Source organism: Dermochelys coriacea, chromosome 10, assembly GCF_009764565.3.
Source record: "Dermochelys coriacea isolate rDerCor1 chromosome 10, rDerCor1.pri.v4, whole genome shotgun sequence".
Taxonomy (NCBI): domain Eukaryota; kingdom Metazoa; phylum Chordata; order Testudines; family Dermochelyidae; genus Dermochelys; species Dermochelys coriacea.
Window position 1 is genome coordinate 80,546,534 of NC_050077.1, and position 19,371 is coordinate 80,565,904.

The 19,371-nt window shown below is 40.7% G+C and overlaps 1 protein-coding gene across 2 annotated transcripts in view; it reads left to right on the plus strand.

Annotated features, from left to right (window-relative positions):
• Nucleotides 1-19,371, plus strand: part of MAP2K1 (mitogen-activated protein kinase kinase 1) — a 67,985-nt gene that overhangs the window by 22,558 nt on the left and 26,056 nt on the right. For both annotated transcript variants that reach the window (XM_038419307.2, XM_038419308.2), the window contains 4 exons: nt 10,875-11,085; nt 14,758-14,904; nt 18,610-18,687; nt 19,298-19,349. In XM_038419307.2, the coding sequence (XP_038275235.1) occupies nt 10,875-11,085; nt 14,758-14,904; nt 18,610-18,687; nt 19,298-19,349 (488 nt within the window). The remainder of the gene's footprint in view (nt 1-10,874; nt 11,086-14,757; nt 14,905-18,609; nt 18,688-19,297; nt 19,350-19,371) is intronic.

Genomic DNA, 19,371 nt, shown 5'->3' on the forward strand with positions numbered 1-19,371 from the left:
GGGAGAGTTTACTGTAACTTGAAATCTAGGACAACTGTATTTTAAAGTCTGTTAGCCCAAGACCTATCCCCATCATTACCCTCCCAATCTGTATCTCCTGTGCTTATATAGAGAATATATATACACAGAGATTAATAGGACAGTGGAAAAACAGGACCTCTGTAAGCACAAATAGATTGTTGGTGCTTACAGCCTGCTACTGTAATTTCTGAGAGAGGTTTACTTTCTATTGCAGTACTGTTTCTTCTAATCCATTATGTAGGTGTATGCTTCTGTCTATAAGCAAGACCTAAATTGTCTGTTTCAAGATTACTGTTGATTATGATGGGGGAGAATGAATTTTCTTTGTCAGTTATTTCTGAGTTCTTATTGAGTTTTCAGTATCTTTTTGTTGGTGGTGGTGGTTTTAACCTCTGATTGAAACCCTTTTTTATAGCAAACTTGAGTTTGGTGGTAAGGCCTCCCTGTGGAGGTCTTGTTAATTGGGCAGAAGCAACTAATCTCATTGTCGGTTTTTGCACCATCATCAGTCCCCATTGCTTCCCTTCTTCCTATGATCTGCTCCAGTGTCTGTTTTGTTTCAGTTCAGTTCATACATGTTACTGAGACTGTCTCCTCGAAAAGCATATGTTTCAGGTTTTCTGTGACATCAGGAATGCTGTGGCAAAGGAGGAAGAACCAAGAGAAGGATTCTTGGTTTTTCAGTCCAATCTATAAACTTCTTTTGCAGATTTATTTTGTGCTGTTGGTTGCAGAGCCCTTACTCTGCAGGATTGTGCCAGAGCCCTTCAACTCATCTGGCCACCTCTTTTCCTTCATCTGAAGTCCATATCTTCCAGCTTTTAAAGGTTGAGGACATGGATTGTCAGTCTGGAGAGAGAATATTATACAAAACAAAATGTGCTGGGCTATACTTTCTTTTCACATTCCTTCTATCATTGAAAGTCTGGTTTTTAAATAGAGTTGTCTCCATTTTGGTCCTCATTGATGTTTGTGTCCTGATGATACTAAACCTGAAAATGTCTTTATCCCAGAAATGAGATGATGGCTAATCTGCAGGCAACTCCTGACACTAACCTTTTTTATTTATGGGCTACTCAAGGGCATGTGGGAAATTGAGCAGTTTCTTTGATGACTGACTTCAGTGGCAGCCTTTATATTATGGGCTGATCCTCAGTGGTTTAAATCAGTGTGGGTAGCTCCACCAGTTTCAATGGAGCATCTGTTACAAGTCTTCTTTAAGAAGGCTTATGTTTCCACTTGGAAGAAGCAGGAGGAAAATAAACTGAATCTTTTTTCTTTTTCTTGACTTTCTCAAGATCCTAACATACTTCTGGCTTCTTGTCTAATCTTAGACCGTCTGCATTGCTTCTTGGGTAGGTGGCAATGGGAGGATGTTGGAGGAAGATCTGGACCAGGCATTAAAGCAGAGGTGGCAAACTACGGGTGGCCCGCGGGACCCTCCTGACCGGCCCCTGAGCTCCTGGCCCGGGAGGCTAGTCCCCGGCCCCATCCCCACTGTCCCTGCTCCGTCACAGCCTCACCTCGCTGCGCTGCCGGCCTGACCTGGTGCCCTGGGCTGTGCAGTGGTGTGGCTGGCTCCAGCTGGGCTCCAGCCACCGGCGCTCCAGGCAGCGTGCTAAGGGGGCAGGGAGCAGGGGGGTTGGATAGAGGGCAGGGGAGTTGTGGGGAGGCGTGGACAGGGGATGGGGTGGTCAGAGGGCGGGGAACGGGGTTGAACAGGGGAGGGGTCCCGGGGGGGCAGTCAGGAAGGAGGAGGGTTGAATGGGATGATGGGGGGCAGTCAGGGGACAAGGAGAAGGGGGAGGTTGAATGGGGGCAGGGGTCCTGGGGTGAGGGGCAGTCAGGAATGAGAGGAGGGGTTGGATTGGGTGACGGGGGGGCAGTCAGGGGCACTGGTTCCGGGGCAGTCAGGGAAAAGGGGTGATTGGATGAGGCTGGGGTCCTGGGGGGGCGCAGTCAGGAATGAGAGGAGGGGTTGGATGGGGTGGCGGGGGAGTAGTCAGGGATGGGGGTACCGGGGGTGGTCAGGGGACAGGGAGCCCGGGGGGGTGGATGGGGCAGGAGTCCAGGGGGAGGCATCAGGAGGCAAGAAGCGGGTGGGTGGGAGGATCCAGGGCAGGGGCTGGGCCACCCCGGCTGTTTAGGGATGCACAGCCTCCCCTAACCAGTCCTCCATACAATTTCTGAAACCCGATGCGGCCCTCAGGCCAAAAAGTTTGCCTGCTCCTGCATTAAAGGCTACTTTTGACTGGATACATTCTTCTCGCATTCTTCCTAGCTGCTGGGCAGGTGTTCAGTAATTTGGCATATGCTGAACTACTGTTTTGGAGGAAGCTGTTAGCATAATAGGAATTTATTTTGTGGTAGAATTTCTAGAAATGGCCCCTCTAGTTCATCCTCATCAACCCTCAAGGCCTCAGAGAAATTCAGACTGAAGGAAAATGTAACCTCTTGTATCATCTGGGGCACATCACATCATCATCTTTGCCTCAGTTTCTTCATAGGTAGATTGGAATAATCATACTTGCCTTCTGTTCTATAGTTCATTGAGTTTTATGGATCTGACATGGTATAGTAGAGCTTATTATTTTTTTTTTATCCTTCAAAGGAGAGGATCCTAAAGAACAAAACATGATTTAACCTTTACAGAATGTAGTGAGAAAAGGAATTGTGCCATTTAATTGGTTAATATCAATTACCATATCTTCACTGGATGGAACTTTATGAGTTTTCTACTCTGTCCCCCCAAAAAAGCATTCTTTTAAGCTTTGTTATGCTCTTTGTATGGAAGAATGGATCAACCAGATGCATAGGAAGGAACAGGTTGTGTCCAGGCATGTGATAAGTTTGCAGTCCTGTCTGTGATTGCAACAGAAACACTGCGCAATAGTTTTTGCAAAGTGATAGAGCAGTTTTGCTTCAGTGGAGTTACTACTCATGGAGTAAAATACTACTCTGTGTTAGTCAAGGTAGCGGAATCTGGACCTTAGACCCCTATTCAAGAAAGCAGTGAAGCACAATCTAATCGCATTCAATCCGTACCTAACATTGAAGTCGGTGAGGTGGAAGCACATACTGCAGGGCTTTGTTGAACTGGGGCTTATAGTTGCTGACACGTATTAAAAATCCTATTTGGATTTTTTCTTTTATCTCTATTAAATAGATGGCATTGGTGCCAAATATCGGTTGTCCAATCATTGTGAGCATTAATTTTGAAATCAAATCTATTGTAAAACTGGAAAATAGATGAAATAGACAGAATGTACAGAAATTATTACTGTTTTTGTGCCAAAGAACAGAGTCCTTTGCACATTTTGAATGAACTTACATATCTTGGATAAATTTTTGTGAACTGTGTTCTGGCTGTCACTTTGTCTTTCAAAATGTATAAGATGTCCTTTTGATCTTAGTTAAGAATTTTTTTCAGTTCCCTGATTGCAGTGGTTCATGCAAATCATGTAGTGCACTGCCTACTTTCTTTTTAGAATTGACAGGTGTGTAGGCGTGTAGAAAAGCGTTCCTGTCACTGTTCCAGAAAACAGCCTCCAGTAGATCTGAAGGATACTGTACCTTCTTGTGCAGTCACAGAATCGCACCTTTTTGAATAGATTATAAAAATACACACAGCTAAAACGAATAAAAATTAGCAACTCGATAAATATTTGAAGTATTCAGGCACAAAGATCTACAGATAACATATTACCTCAAGAAGTATTTTAAAAGAATATTAACGTTGTGGTATATTATTAATTATTCTGTCATGGATGTGAATCCAAAATGATCTTACCCTCTTTTAAAATGCAAATAGAAATCTATTTGGTTTGGTCTAATGGGTTTGGCATTATTGGTAGTGTGCTTTGAAAATGAAGAGTTCTTTTCTGCTTCTCTGGGGCTAGATTGTAACATTACCATCTAGCACAGAGTAAGCGGCAGCAGTCTCCTTTCCTGTCTCCCAGCTGCTCCAAGGAGGGGGTATGTTGCTTCAGGTTTCAAGGTTCGCTGTCCAGATTGATGGGCCTTAAAAGTGACGTAGCTTAAGTGGTAACATCTGGATGACATTTTGCCCCTTCAGGAGTCCATGGTGATATTATGTACTGCACCTTTAGAAGGCCCAGCTGTGTCCCCAGGACAAGTAGGGACTAAAGTGGATTTTAGCCAGCTGTTCACCCTCCAGATTCTGGACTGCTCAAGGGACCCTTTGTCTAATTTAGTTGACCCTTGGGGCCTGTCTAGATTGTGGTAGCCTTTCTGGGCTTCTCTATGGGCAGCAGCACTGGCCAGATTCTCCACTGGTTCTGTGCTCTGCCCTGCCTCTGACACATTCCTTCGGATTCCAGCCATGCTCCTGGCATACCTCTGTGCTGTGATTGTGAGAGTGACAGCCCTGGCCAGAACTGGGGCTTTTATCTGGTATAAAGGGGCCGGCGTAAGATTATGAACCTCTTCCCATGTATGGCAATATTATTTATTGATTGATGGGAAGCTGATCTCTTCTGCTACTAACACAAAATCTGAAAAAGTAGCCCCAAATACATACATATCTTGCAAGAAAATCCTGCGTTTCAGTTGGTCCACATACATATACCTAAATTTAACTTGCACAGCACATTTGTTCTGGTTTGACTTTATTGCAGTGAATTGCTTCGAAATGCAAAAGCAGAATTGTGAAATTACTGCAGTTACAGAAATGTCCCTTGTGCAAGAGGCTGGGAATTATGTCTACAGTGTTGTCTGAGGCCACGTCTACACTACCCGCCAGATCTGCGGGTAGTGATTGATCTATTGGGGATTGATTTATCGCGTCTAGTGTAGACGCGATAAATCGATCCCCGATTGCTCTGCTGTCGACTCCGGAACTCCACCAGGACAAGGGGTGAGAGGCAGAAGCGGAGTTGATGCGGGAGCGGTGGCCATCGATCCTGCACTGTGAGGACACGAAGTAAGTGATTCTAAGTCGATCTAAGATACGTCGCTATTCTCGTAGCTGAAGTTGCATGTCTTAGATCGATTTCCTCCTCCCCCCAGTGTAGACTAGGCCTGAGGGCAGGAGGGAAGAGGTAATGCAACATACCTCAAGAGAGTTATGAGTAGGCAGGATGGGAACGGAGCCAGCCCCCAACCCTGTAAACCTAATATCTTGACACTGGTGGTGCATTTTCTTTAAAAAGACGCAAGTTCTGCTGCTTAGTTGTTTTTTTCCACCTTATTGCCCTAGAAGGCATTGTGTAGGCATAGTCCCTCCAGTCTGACTGTTCAGGCATGGCACTTTCTAGAATTACAGGGTGCCTTTAACAAATGGAGTGACATTACTATTGCTCTGTTTAGATGATCATGGATACAAAATCTGGACTCCTTCACTACTGCAGAGTGTCTAATATCTGTGCTTGTGCTGGAAAGTCCTAGAAATGAGTGAAATGGTACCACCTGTTTTAAAATAATACTTGGAATACTGAAACAGTGGATGCCTTGATTATTTCTTGTTTTGATGGAACTCTGGCAAAGGCATAGCTTTTTGACAATGAAAAACTGACTCCAAGACCGCATACAGCAATGGTGATGAATTTTAATAGGTAGTTTGTCTTTTTATATAAGAGTTTTTTATATAAAGATACAGTATCTACCAGAGTGTCTTCTGCACCCAGACTTTTTCACGCTCAGTTACTACCTCTTCCCGCAGATCAAGCTGTCTTAATGGTTCTCACAGTGCACTGGTCTTGAAGACACTGGTATATGAATTCCCCGTAACGTTTCTCTTCGTATGTTTTGTAAAATTTCATATGCAGAGTCCTGGGACGACAGATCTAAAGAAACTTGGGGATCTGTAGGACTTTCTCCCTTCCTCTTGCTCTACAACTTAGCTCTTATGGGGAATTTCACCTGGTAAGGATCGAAAGAATAGAGATTTTCCTCTGCTCTTTCCAAACTTCTAAGTTCCCTGGGTTAATTCAAATTCCCAGCCTTTGAGAACTTAACTACCAATGTGGTGTTGCTAGAGATTTTCTTTAAGGCATGCAGATCACCCTTTCCCTGACAAACTGAAATCTTGTACTATATTTCTTACCTGTGGCAATTGATAAGGATATTCCATATGAGCAATATGGCAGCTGTAAGAGTTGCAAAGAGAAAATGCTGAATTAGTTGGAATTTTTCTCTTCCTCAAAAAGGATATTGAAAAGTGGTCTGGCATCCTGTCTGTGTGTGAGTCTGGTTTCTTTGTCCTTCCAGTTGTGTATTCCTACCACTGAGAGACAATCTCTTGTTTCCTCTGACTGGCCTTCAAGAGGGTGCACGAGCCCCTTAAAGGGAAGCTTTGTAGCAGGCCTTTTGTTAACAAGTGTAACAGTCCCCCTCAAGACTACTTGCAAATAAAGATGTGGATTTTGACACCCCCCCCCCCACAATAGTCAGCAGCATACAGACCAGGTTTTCTAAAGATGTTATTCCCCATTGAGGCCAGATTTTCAGAAGACCTCAGTCCCCATTTAGGCACCAAAATCGGTGGCCAGAGCTGAACATGTTGAGTGCTGAACGCTCTGTTATTTAGGCATATGCTTTTCAAAAGTGCCTAAGTGACTTAGGAGCACAAGTCCATTGAATTTCAATGAGACTTGTCCTTCTAAACAACTTGAGTGCTTTAAAAAATCCTGCCCTAGGTGCCTAAATAGGATCTGAGGTCTTTTGAAAGACAGGCCCCAGTTATGGTGGCTGAGCACTTGTACATCCCGTCTTTGAGCTCTTTTGAAAATCTGGCCCTTTGTGTTAGACCCAGGACAGTGTGTCTTCTGCATAGAAATCACGTTAGACAAAAATGATTCTTTGGTTTAATACACCTTAATGGACCATATGTTCCTGATCATAACAGGCCCTATTTAATGCAAATAAATAAGTTGCTGGAAAGGACACTATGAAGGAGTTCAGTTTTAATGGGAGTGTACTGAAGCTCTGGGAAGGTGCTCCAGGTGTCCTTAAGGAGACATTTTAAAGGATGGAGAATTTGGATGGGTGACCCAAAGAATCTCCCTCTCCTCACCCTCCTGTAATTTTGTAGCTTTCCCATAAAGCATATAGAGCTGTACTTCCAAAGTGTATTTATCTGTCTTTGTATCTCTTTTTATTACACAATATGTTCAACATTGGTTAGGAACGTGCATGGAATATTTGTTTAGTTCTGCTTCAGTAAACAGGTGGGTAAGGTAATATCTTTTTATTGGACCAACTTCTGTTGGTGAGAGAGACAAGCTTGCAAGCTATACAGAGCACTTTTTCAGGTCTGGGGAAGGCACTCAGAGTGCCACAGATAAATACAAGATCGAACAGATAATTTAGCATAAATACTATCAGAGAGGTGGCTGTGTTAGTCTGGATCTGTAAAAGCAGCAAAGAGTCCTGTGGCACCTTATAGACTAACAGATGTATTGGAGCATAAGCTTTCGTGGGTGATCCGACGAAGTGGAGTATACGCTTTTGTGGGTGGATACCCACTTGGTCGGTATTTGTCGGAAGTGGGTATTCACCCATGAAAGCTTATGCTCGAATACGTCTGTTAGTCTATAAGGTGCCACAGGACTCTTTGCTGCTTTAACATAAATTAGTTAGCACATATGCTAAGGGACCATTCAAGGTGAAGTGGCCCATGATGAATGGACAATCTGGTCTCTTACTAGCAAGCTGTGAGTGTAACACATGGCCATTTGACTAAATTTATAACCTGCTGAAGACTTCCGCTGACATGGTACACTCTCTGACTTTAGTAAATGGACGTGAGGTGAGTGGGCCTGTCAGCATGTGTTCTTTGAAAACATGAGCTGCTTATTCTCATCTGTCAGCAAACTTCCGGTGCAGGATATAGAATTTGCTTGCATCAATGCTCAAGAGTTTATTGTAACATAATAAAGGGTATTTAACTCCTGTTAATCATTGCCTGCTCTTATTTTTATCATGTAATTATCTCAGTAAGAAGAGAAACGGAGGACAGCTGCATTCCCCAAAATATATATTTTTCTTGACCTGATGCTAAGTTATTTTTCACTGGGCATATTTGAGAAAATTCTAGTTTGCTAGTTTGCTTTTAGTCTTACGCTTGGGAAGTTAGATGAGGAAAAAGTATGCCTCTTTCTTTTCAGTTCAACTTTACAACAGTGTCTGTCTGCTGGACTCCTTTAGCTATTGGGCTTTTCTACATGGGAAAATGTCTTGTTACAGCTATCTTGAAATAACTATTCCATTATAGTGATACGGGTGTAAATCCCTGTGTGGAACTTGATTCTGGTATAATTACTCTGCTTCCAAATTATTCTGTTTAATTTCTGAATAAAATCACTTTGATCCCAGAATAAAATGTCCACACAGGGACTTAAAATGGTATTACTATAGTGCAGAAAAATGATTATAGTATAGCTTTGCCAGGAAATTTTCCCATGTAGACTAGTTCATATGTAAAATAGCCTTGCAAAATTACACTTGTCCAGGGTGAGTAGATTGTGTGCATTTTTCTTTTCCTTCGTTCTTTTTTATTAATAAGTGAGTAAAATATTATATTTCTGCTCATCCTCTTGGTAAAGGTGGATGAGCTGATCTTGTGCCTCCGCTAGTAAATCACTATTAAATTCAGCATTATTGCAATGAGAATAGGCTTCAGTACTGGAGAAATAGACCTCAAGAATTCTCATACTCTGTATACAACTTGCTTAATAAAGGGATAATGCTTAGAAAGAACTAAGTTAACCTTAATTGTGTCTTGTCTAACTCAACCGTTCAGACTTCTAACTGATCTAAGACGAATCATGATTCTGATCATATTCAGGGAAAGGGCTGTTAACAATGCTGGGGGGTGGGTGGGGGTGTGTGTGTGTGTGTGTGTGTGTGTGTGTGGTTTTTTTAACCCTTTCATGTTCAGATGGTTGGATTAAACCATCACAGATGGTTGTGATTTTCTCACAAATGGGCTGTTAATTGAACCTGCTTACCCCTTCTTGATGCTAATTCCATGTCTGCTGTGGAAGCTCAAAGAGGGATAACTTCTAATTTTGGGTGCGCTCTTTGGCTCTGAAGGAGCAGTTTAGCGGAAGTGAAGTGAGGGAAGTCATGTGCCTGATAATTTTACTGTCCACTCAGACTTATTGCTATATTAAGATAATTTGTCGCTGCTGTTTAGAGAAACTACCTTGTAGCAATTGAAGTGGTCTGTGTCTGGCTGAGAACTCAGAATGCATCTTCCCTTAAGCCATGGGTTCGAAAGTGAATAGTATTTATAAAGTGATGCTTAGAAATGGTTTTGCTGGATATCATCCTTCACTTCTTTAAAATCATCCCTAGAGAAAGTGTTCCTGCTGCACTCTCTAAAAGGCTGTGAGCCAGCTCCTGAAATCCTTACTCTCACAGCACTAAGTTCGTTGGGAATGTTGCCTGGGTAAGAGCTTCATGATTTGGCTGAGCAACAATTTGAAGGCTTGTCCCTAGATATTTGCTGCAGCTGCAATTTATTATTATTGTTGGATTCAGGAATCTCTGTATCTACATGGGTTCTTGTTCAGATGTACTGTTTCTTAGACATGAAATACTTTTAAGACCTGGAGTTAAATTATGGTTTGTTTTCTTCATGTAGAAGTTGAATGTATTGGCTGCTGTCCCAAATTTAGCTGTCGTTTGAATTGCTATATTCGGCTCATGTTTATTTTTCTACCAGTATTAAACAAACTTCTGGTTGGCATGTTATTGACCAGAATAAGTAGTGAACTTGAAACTTTTTTGATTGATTATTATTGAAGCAGTTTATTTTGTCCCTGCAGTGGCTATTTTATGTATGTACGTATGTTCTGTTTGTGCATGATTTGAATGGCTTAATTGCTTTATTCTATTGGCTATGCTTTATTTGCTCCTGTTCTCTGCTTGTGGTATACAAAAATTTAGTCTCTGGAGGATTATAATACTTTGGTGTAATACTGGTTGGTGGGGTTAATGTGTGAGTACTAGGTGGTCTTGGTGGCCTGTGACATACAGGAGGTCAGACGAGATGATCTGATGGTCCCTTGTAGCCTTAAATTCTCTGACTTTCTTTGTATCACAATGCAAGTGAGAGCTTTTTGAATGGATTGTCAGATCTTTAATCACATGTGAAGATCAGTGTTTAAAACATTCAGACAAACTTTGCAGGAAGTTGCATATCCCCTATTAAAAATCTGAATCCAAAAATAGTTTGTGTGGAGGGGGTATAATATTAATCAAACCATTAATCAGTACTGCGGAGTCATTGAACGCACTAGGTGGATTAAGGAGTTCCACCAGATACGAATTTGGTCCAGTGCCTCAAAGAGGAGGGGGATAGACGTTATCTAGCTGATTTTGTATTATTTTGTCTGTACTGAAACTATTTACATACACCAAGGACCTAGTTGTGTGACTCTTGTTAGTGAGCACGTAAGATGTGATCCGGCAAGATGATGCATGTAAGTGCAAGGATTCAAAGTCTTACTCCAGTAGTCTTTGATTTCAGTGGTACTGCTTCTCTCACCCCTGCAACATTGTTTAGGCTTGGTCTACATGTAAAACTTAGATTGATCTGGCTATGTCATTCAGAGCTGAAAACTTCACGCCCTGACTCCCGTAGTTAGATTGACCTAACCCCCAGTGTAGACATGTATAGGTTGACAGAGTTATTTCAATGACCTAGGTACCACCTCTCAAAGAGGTGGATTAACTATATTGATGCAAAAATCCCTTCTGTTGATGTTGGAAGTGTCTATACAATGGTGCTGCAGTGCCATATCTGTGCCGCTGTAACGGCTGTTGTGTAGACATCTCCTTAGTGAGATCAGATAGCTTAATCAAATTACACTCTCTTTGCTGCATAGGACAAATTTAGAGGCGCTGCAGAAGAAGCTGGAAGAGTTAGAATTGGATGAGCAGCAACGTAAACGTCTTGAAGCTTTCCTTACTCAGAAGCAAAAAGTTGGGGAACTGAAGGATGACGACTTTGAGAAAATCAGTGAACTGGGAGCAGGAAACGGCGGTGTGGTCTTCAAAGTATCTCACAAACCTTCTGGCCTCATTATGGCAAGAAAGGTGAGAACCTCCATGGCAACAGGAACTTTAATGATGCCTTTTCAAAGCTTACTGCCTATCACAAAGTGACATTGACATACAGAATATTACTAAAGACCAGCTTTCAGGGGAAGTGGAGATGCCTTCTAAAAATAGCAAAGGTCAAATACTTCTTTAGCCTCCACTTCCCCTATCTGTGGACATGGTATAATGTTCCATGTTGTAGCAATGAAAGGCCAATAATCCCCTCCCTTTTTTGTTAGCAGCTTCTCATATTTTGTAAAGTAAGAGGTATTTTATTTACTGCCAAAAATCTTCTCTGACGCAAAATCTAAATACACCATAGAACATCACTAATGACTAGGATATCCACAACTAATTACTAAATGTTTTGGATTAGCAAAGCGGCATATCCTGTCCCCCAAGCCTGGCTTGTGTACAGAGGCTTAATATGTTTTACACTGTTGGGGTTGGAGGAGGGGGAAATTCTCCTCCTCATACTTCTCCCTCCACAGGCTGCCGAAGAGGAGTAGACCTATTCTGTGTCTGCTACTGCACCATCAGGGCTCCTTTATTGTGGAGCAGGGGGAATGGCCGATGGAACCGCTGTCTCAGCCCCCCCTGTCTCCTTCACTGGAATTCAGGAAGAGCCCCTTGTCTGTGTAGTAGGAATACCCTGCCACAGGAAGAGGTTTTTCTGGCGAAATAAAAAATGTAACTGTATGCATTTGGCAAGTGTCATGTAATTATTTAATATTGCATAGCATGCTAGTAAATCATGATTATTAGAGTAGCAACTAAGGGCCAACCAAGAATAGGGTCCCATTGTCCTAGGTGCTGCACAAACCCAGAGCAGCAGACTGCCCTGGGCCTGAGTAGCTTGCACTCTCAATAGACCATGCAGACAGGGGAAAGGGATAAACACACAAGTAGCATGAACAATGTGATGGTGGCAAACATCGTGTTGTTGCCACAATTTATTTATTGTTTGAGATGGTTTTAGTTAGGAGGGGATCAGCTAAATGGAAAGTGCAGGGGAGAATAGGGTGAGAGGGGTGAGTGTGGAATGAAGCTGACTGAAGAGACTGTCTTGGTGGGTGGGAAGAGAGGGAGCAAACAGCCAATCAGCACAGGGCAGAGGCTATCGGAGAACTTTCTGCAGTTCTCACTAGAATATCCAAGGGTCCTGAGGTCCCTCCTTTGGCTACTTCTGGTTCTACAGGCCAGAGTCTCTGGCTGCCTGTTCTCTGCAGTTTCCCCCAGTGTCATATGTTGTGGGTGGGTGGGGGAGTGGAGGTGAGGCATCACTTGGACCCTAGTGCCCCCAGAATGGAAGACGGGTCTCCCCTCTACAGTTCTGGGTCCAGGTGGTTGTTGGGGGCGGGGACTGTGATGGTTCAGCTCCATTTCACCCCCACCCCCACCAACCCTAGTGCAGCAGTCTGGCAGTTTCTGTAAGAGGAGTAGATTGAAAACTTTCCATCAAAACTCTTTTTCATCTGAAAATTTGGATTTCAGGTACATGAATTTTTCCATGAGAAGTGTCCGCTTTTTGTGGAGCTTTTTTTTTCTCTGAAAACAAAAAAAAAACCTTTGATTTTGAAATGCTGCTCTGGTATCTCATGAGAACTGTAGTTCAGATGCCTTTTTCCCCCGTTCTCTATGTGCTGGGTTCCCTGGCCAGACTACATCTCTCATGAAGCACTGTGGTCAGGAACGTCTATTATGCCCTGCTTTGGCTCAGCAAGAGGGGAGGCCATCATAAATCACAGGAGATGTAATTCAGCTACAGAGCCCCTAGCCCAGAAGGGAATGGGGCATGAGGCACCCAAATTATAACCCTTGTGAGGCATCATGGCAGAATTTCAAAATCCGAGTTTTCAGATGAAATTTTTTAGTTCAAGTTTTTGGCTCAAAAGTCCAACTTTTCCACAGAAAATTTTCAAGAAAGTGACATTATTTTCATTTGCATCAAAATTTTCCATGGGGGAAAAAAAACATTTTCCAATCAGTTCTCTTCAGTAATATACATCACTACAATGTTCTACTATCAAAGCTATGGAAATCAAGGCGAGTTGCCCTTTTTCAGGGTGAGACTTCTGAAGCTTACAGATCAGTAAGAGTCTCTTGCACAGAACTGATGTACTTGATTTTTTTTTTTCCCCACACATTTTATAAAATGTTTAGAGGGAATTTCAGCCTAGTTTGTGTCATTTGACACTTAGATTCATAGATACTAAGGTTAGAAGGGACCATTCTGATCATATGGTCTGACCTGAACAACGCAGGCCACAGAATCTTAATTGATTTAATAGCCTATAGGTGATATCTTGGCTTAATTGCTTTTCTTTAATGTGCCCAGTAACATTTGTTTTCCATAAAGTATTCTCTGAATCTGCACTCTTTATGAGAGAAATAAAAACCCTTTATTTTGCATTAGGCGAAACATAGTCTAGCTAAGCAGTGTAATTTTATAGCTTCTCTTTAGATGTATATTCATACTGATGAATTTTTTTTTAAATGGCCAAGGTGTGACTGAATTTCATTCTTCACTGAATGTATTTGGGACATTGCTTTGCAAACATCTGGACAGATGTCTTCTGCAGCTGCTTGAAAGCTATTAGACCTTGTGACATATTTTACTATATAACTTCATTCGTGGATTTTTCTCAGTATACATAGTCTCAATAACTGAAATAGATCCATTAACAGTAAATAGATGGAAGAGGAAAAAAATGCATTGGAACAAAATGTTCCCACTGAACAACTTCTTGAAAAGATAAAAATCCCACTCCTGCTAATATAAGTACTATACATCAGGTATTCTTTTATGCTATAATTAATGTCTGTCAAGAACTGCGATTGTCATAGAGCAAAGAGTAACGTTGCATTTTAACGATTATAGTAGATTATCATAATTAGAATTTTTTTTATCAAAAGAGCAATTTTCTTACTGCCACTGCAGGTTGGGAAGATTATCTTGCATTTTTGTTTTTTAATATAGTTGTTTTCTTTTGTATTTTGCGTGTCTTTAAATTGAGGAAGAAAATGTCTTTACACAGTACTTTCATCTGCAATATTGGGGCTTACTTGTGTAGTTCTAGAATGAATAAAAATCCACATCTTTGGTGCACTCACTGTATAATAAGACTTTTTTATATCTTAGTTGAGGTTTAATTTGAGGTTATTTATATTAAATATAAAATATTTAGAATATTTGTTTTAGTTGAAATAGACCATTCCCCAGTGGCCACACACATGCACAGAAAAGTTGCATATTGCAAATTGCATCCTTTGTCAGTTTCACCAGAAAAGCAAGCTATTAACTGGGTACGGAAACTGAGCTATCCCCTGTCTTCAGAGCCTTCTATTCATGTCAAGTTGGTACGGTTCATACGGGGAACTTTCATTGCTTTATGTGTACTGTATCTATTCTGAGGATAATTAAACTTCACTCTCCATTGCTGTAAATCCAGCATCTTTTCATGAGCACTGGAATTCACGTACTGTTGTTTTTATAAAGGGTACAAATATGGAACTCCTCCCGCTTCCCCCCCCCCCCAGTAACAAGTATGCCTACAGTGCTTAATATTATTATTTCAGTGGGTTAAAATAAATATTGTAGCATCCAAGTCTTGTATATTTTTTTTCAATTGTCACTGAGGGAACAATAACAATTGATTTATTTTACAGTTAATTCACTTAGAGATCAAACCAGCTATTCGAAACCAGATCATTCGTGAGCTACAAGTTCTACATGAATGTAATTCTCCATACATAGTGGGCTTTTATGGAGCTTTTTACAGTGATGGAGAGATCAGCATTTGCATGGAACACATGGTAAGTACATGTGTATCTGTGTGTGTTAATCTAAATTTTGGTATCAGACTCCTGTGGATATAAAATCCCATAGATACTGTATTCTGCGTATATTCATAGAACTTCTGTTAACATGGGAGCCCTTTCTGCATGTATGAGAAGTGGAATATTGGAGTTCAGCTCTACCATGCAAATCTGAGGACTTTGGATTTAGCATGGTTACAATATGGTTATGTTTTTACGCCCTTCCCAGAGACTGATCCTGTCATATCTGTCATAGTCCTACAAAAGTTCCTATTTTCTTCTCCTTTATCCCTAGTCTTTGAGAACGCACATTATAGCGACCATTCTTACAGCCAGTCAATATGCTGTTTAATCAATCGGAGGCGTTACTGTTCAGGAGTACGAGGGGAAAAATAATCTCCTTTTACAGCAACTACCAGCATCGGTGCAGCTCCACCAAAAGTAGCCATCAGTGTGACCACCGGTGTAAAAAGGGCTCAGCTGTTTTTACCACTTGAAAACGAGTTCAGAGCTGGGTTTTTTTGACAGAATGTTAAAAATACCTGGACTGTAATGCCAGTGGTGGCTTATCATTGGTGCAGCTTCTGTAAATATAGGTATTTAATTTTTCTAGTGTAGATGCATTCCCTCTGTTCTCTCTGAAATAATATCTGCCCTGCCCATCCTTTCTGAAATCTTAGAGGAAGTACAGGGTGAACTAGCAAGACCAGAAGCACCATAAACAACGGTTGTTTCATACCAACGTTATTTTTTTAACTTTTTCATTTTGATAGAAAAGTACACATTATTCTAGCCATCTGCGAGCATTTCTCTAAGCCATATGGAGCCCAATGTTTAGAGCAATTTTTCTGTGATTAAAGGTCAATCAAATCCCTCACTTGCTCATCAGGCAGAGGAGGCTTTGAACAATTTCTGTTCAAAGAACCACATTTTCTGGCAAATAAAATGGTATTTATAGAAAGAAGGTTTATTTTATTTTCTGGGGATATTATATATGGTTATATTAATTTTGCCTTGACCTTCTTTAAAGGAAATCTTTAGGGAAAATGTATGGTTGCCTAGGTGCATGTGATCACAATCTAATTTATTTTACTATGTGCAAACAGAATATGGTGCTATCCAATAATATATATATATATATATATACCTGATGCTTTAAAGAGGCTGATTTCCCCAAAGCTGAAACCAATCTTGAGGAAAACTGAGTGGGTGGAAATGGTTAAACGTAAAAACAGGAATGATGATTGGTAATTGTAGTAAAAATGCTTTGATACCCAAAAAACACAATTCTGCAATCATAAAAGAAGATTTTTTTAGTTAAAGGCCATCTTGGTTAAGAGGGGAGGTGAAAAAGTGCATGCTGTGTGTGAGTGTGTATTATACATAAAAATGGAGAAGCTGATAGCAATGAATACAAATACAGCAGTTAGGAAATGCAGACAATTGATAAGGGAAGCTAAACTTATCAGTGAGTAGGAGTAAGAACAATAAGAGAATTATTTTTACAGGAACAAAGAAAATCCTATCAATGCAGATTAAGGAGGGTTTTAAATTATTGTCCTTGTCCATCTGAAAATATCAGAAGTGAATCTTAACTTCAGCTAGCAACAAGTGCTTGATAAGCAAAATATTTGGGGTTTGCTCTTAAAAGCTGCTGAGCACCTAGACTTTCATAGCAATTGAAGGTTTCAGAGTAGCAGCTGTGTTAGTCTGTATACGCAAAAAGAAAAGGAGTACTTGTGGCACCTTAGAGACTAACACATTTGTTAATCTCTAAGGTGCCACAAGTACTCCTTTCCTTATAGCAATTGAAGGTATCAGCACCTTGCAGGACGGGGGCCTGATTCAAAGGTCTATTGATTGCCTTGGAGAGTGAATCCTTCTGTCTGATGAATCAGTTTCTGAGCAAAAAGGACTACATGTTTTTTCTACATATTATGTAATGTATGTATTTTACATGCATATATTTTTGCACTTTTCTATTGGTGCTTTTATTTCTTTTGGCTGAATTCACATCTGATTACATGAATGTGAGTACAATATTTAACATAGGCTCATACGCAGTTTTTAAAATATTTCCCCTCGAACGTTGGGGTGCACTCCTCTGAATTATAAAAGCTTATATTGTAGCTTGCATACTATATTATTCTCTTTAGGGGTATGAAAAGTGACAGAGTACTTTCCACTGCTGTGTTTTGTAAAAGGCAGCAGAAAAATATTATACCATGCCCGCGGATATGATTTCAAGAACTCTGGAATATTGCAAATCATCAGCCATGTAATTGGATCTTGCTTTTGTTTTAAAGAAATAAAATTTAGAAGTTCTGTTTTTGTTATGTAGTCTCTGTTCTAGAAAATCTGCACAAGGCCACTGTTGAATTAGATCATAATCGGTTGCTAAAAATAAGTATCATTTATACAACTTTTCTTCTCTGAAGCTCTTAGCAACAGAGTTGCTTGAATTTGAAAGGGTGTGAGTACATGTGTTAGTAACTTATTTAACTCTGGTAAAATTAGTGGAGTAGTTACTCAACATGAAACCTGAAAAACAATTTTTTAATTTTTTCTGTTGGTGAGTCATAGCCTGTCCCCTGCGTCTGCATTTGGTGGTGTGCATGACACATTGGCATCCTCAGTTACCATAAATACTGCCTAGAGTTCGTACGGGACTGGCTATCAGTGGGGTTCCAGGGAACATGCTATTGACAACCTCAGTGTTATTTGTTGCAAAAGAGACAGGTCGATATTACCTGATTTCTGAGTGCAGTGTAGCTGATAAATAGTTTAAATGATTCCCTACCTAGTGGTCAAAGTTCTTCAGTACCGCCTGTTAACTTCTGAGGTTGGTCTTCAGGTGTCTTTCCTAACTGCTATGCTGTCTACTCCGAGTGTTCAGGAAATGGAATTACAGAATCAAAACATATACAGACAATGTATGAAAAAACTGTATGTGGTTGATGCCTTCCCTATGTTACTTCAAATTATAAGGTTTCGAGGGTGTCAATCTCTGTGCACTGGACATAGCACAATGGGGTCCTGATCCTGCTTAGAGCTACTGTGCTACTGGACAATCTTCCTGTCTATTGTGTATATTACATCGAACTAGAGTACTGTATTTCCCCTCCAGATAAAATGATTCTGAGGTCTGGTCTTGCCTTTATCCCAAAGATCAACTCAGACCATCACAGATCACAAGATATAAACCTTCCATCCTGTCTAAATCCTGAGCATCTAAAAGAGAGACAGTGGCACCCCATGGACATGGAAAGAACAGTTAAAATGGATCTAAATACAACTGTAGGCTGCAGAAAGCTTACTGCACTCCTAGTGCTTTGTCACTGCTGGTCATGGGCAAGGCCTCCTTAGTAAGGAGAATCAGCCTGTGCATCGTGGAATTATACAAGGCCAGAAGACCATTAAATGACGCAAGGGACCACCTCAGTGATTGACAGGTCTCAGGTTGTTTGAACAGATTAGTATAAAACTGATATAACCTTTTCTAATGACCAGCTGCACTTTTTTCCCTGATACTCACCACTACAATATAAAGCAAAAAGGATAGTTTATTTCGTCATGAGCAATGGGAAACAGCACATTGTCTGCCTTCAAAATTACAAGATTTTTTTTCCTCCCAGACTGTAGGCTTTAAAATGTTTTGGATAAATATGATTAATGTTTTAATATTCAAACACTTATTATTAGGATGGCGGGTCCTTGGATCAAGTACTGAAAAAAGCTGGAAGAATTCCAGAGCAGATTTTGGGCAAAGTTAGCATTGCTGTAAGTATATTTGTAATTTACTCTGGGAAGCAGGGACCAGATGTCTCCATATTATATTAGGATAGTGCCAGATCCAGAAGGCAAAAGCAGCCGGTTTGTGGGATTGAAGAAAATTTAAGTGGGACAGGCAAATATTACTAGGCTTCAAAGTGGTGTGTGTGGTTTTTTTTTTCTCCTTAAATACATGTCACCACTTTGTAACTAAGGGCATTTGGATGGATCACACACTTTCCATTGTGTGTTTGCTTTGATTTCCCACTAAAGGATGTCAGCTGCTGTTACTACCACTGGGTGGGAAAAGAACTAGCAAAATAATTCAAATGGTCTGAAAAAGACCGCCTATTAAAAAGTTTGGAATGTTAAGTATCTGTACTGCAGTAGGTTGTGTCCATGACATTTCTGGTGGTTGTTTGGTTAATATTATTCTCTTTTATGGCAAATTGAAGTATAAATTTGAACATGACTGCCTTTATTTTCTCTTTGAATTCTTGCCATGGTGTATTGTGCTTTTGGTTGTAGATGACGTTTTGAAATTCTTGCTTGGATGAAACTCGTGTTTTAATTTTTACTGGCTTTACAGCTTTGAAATGTCAAATTTTCTTTTCTCTAGGTAATAAAAGGTCTCACATATTTGAGAGAGAAACATAAGATAATGCATAGAGGTAAGACCATGCATTATATCCC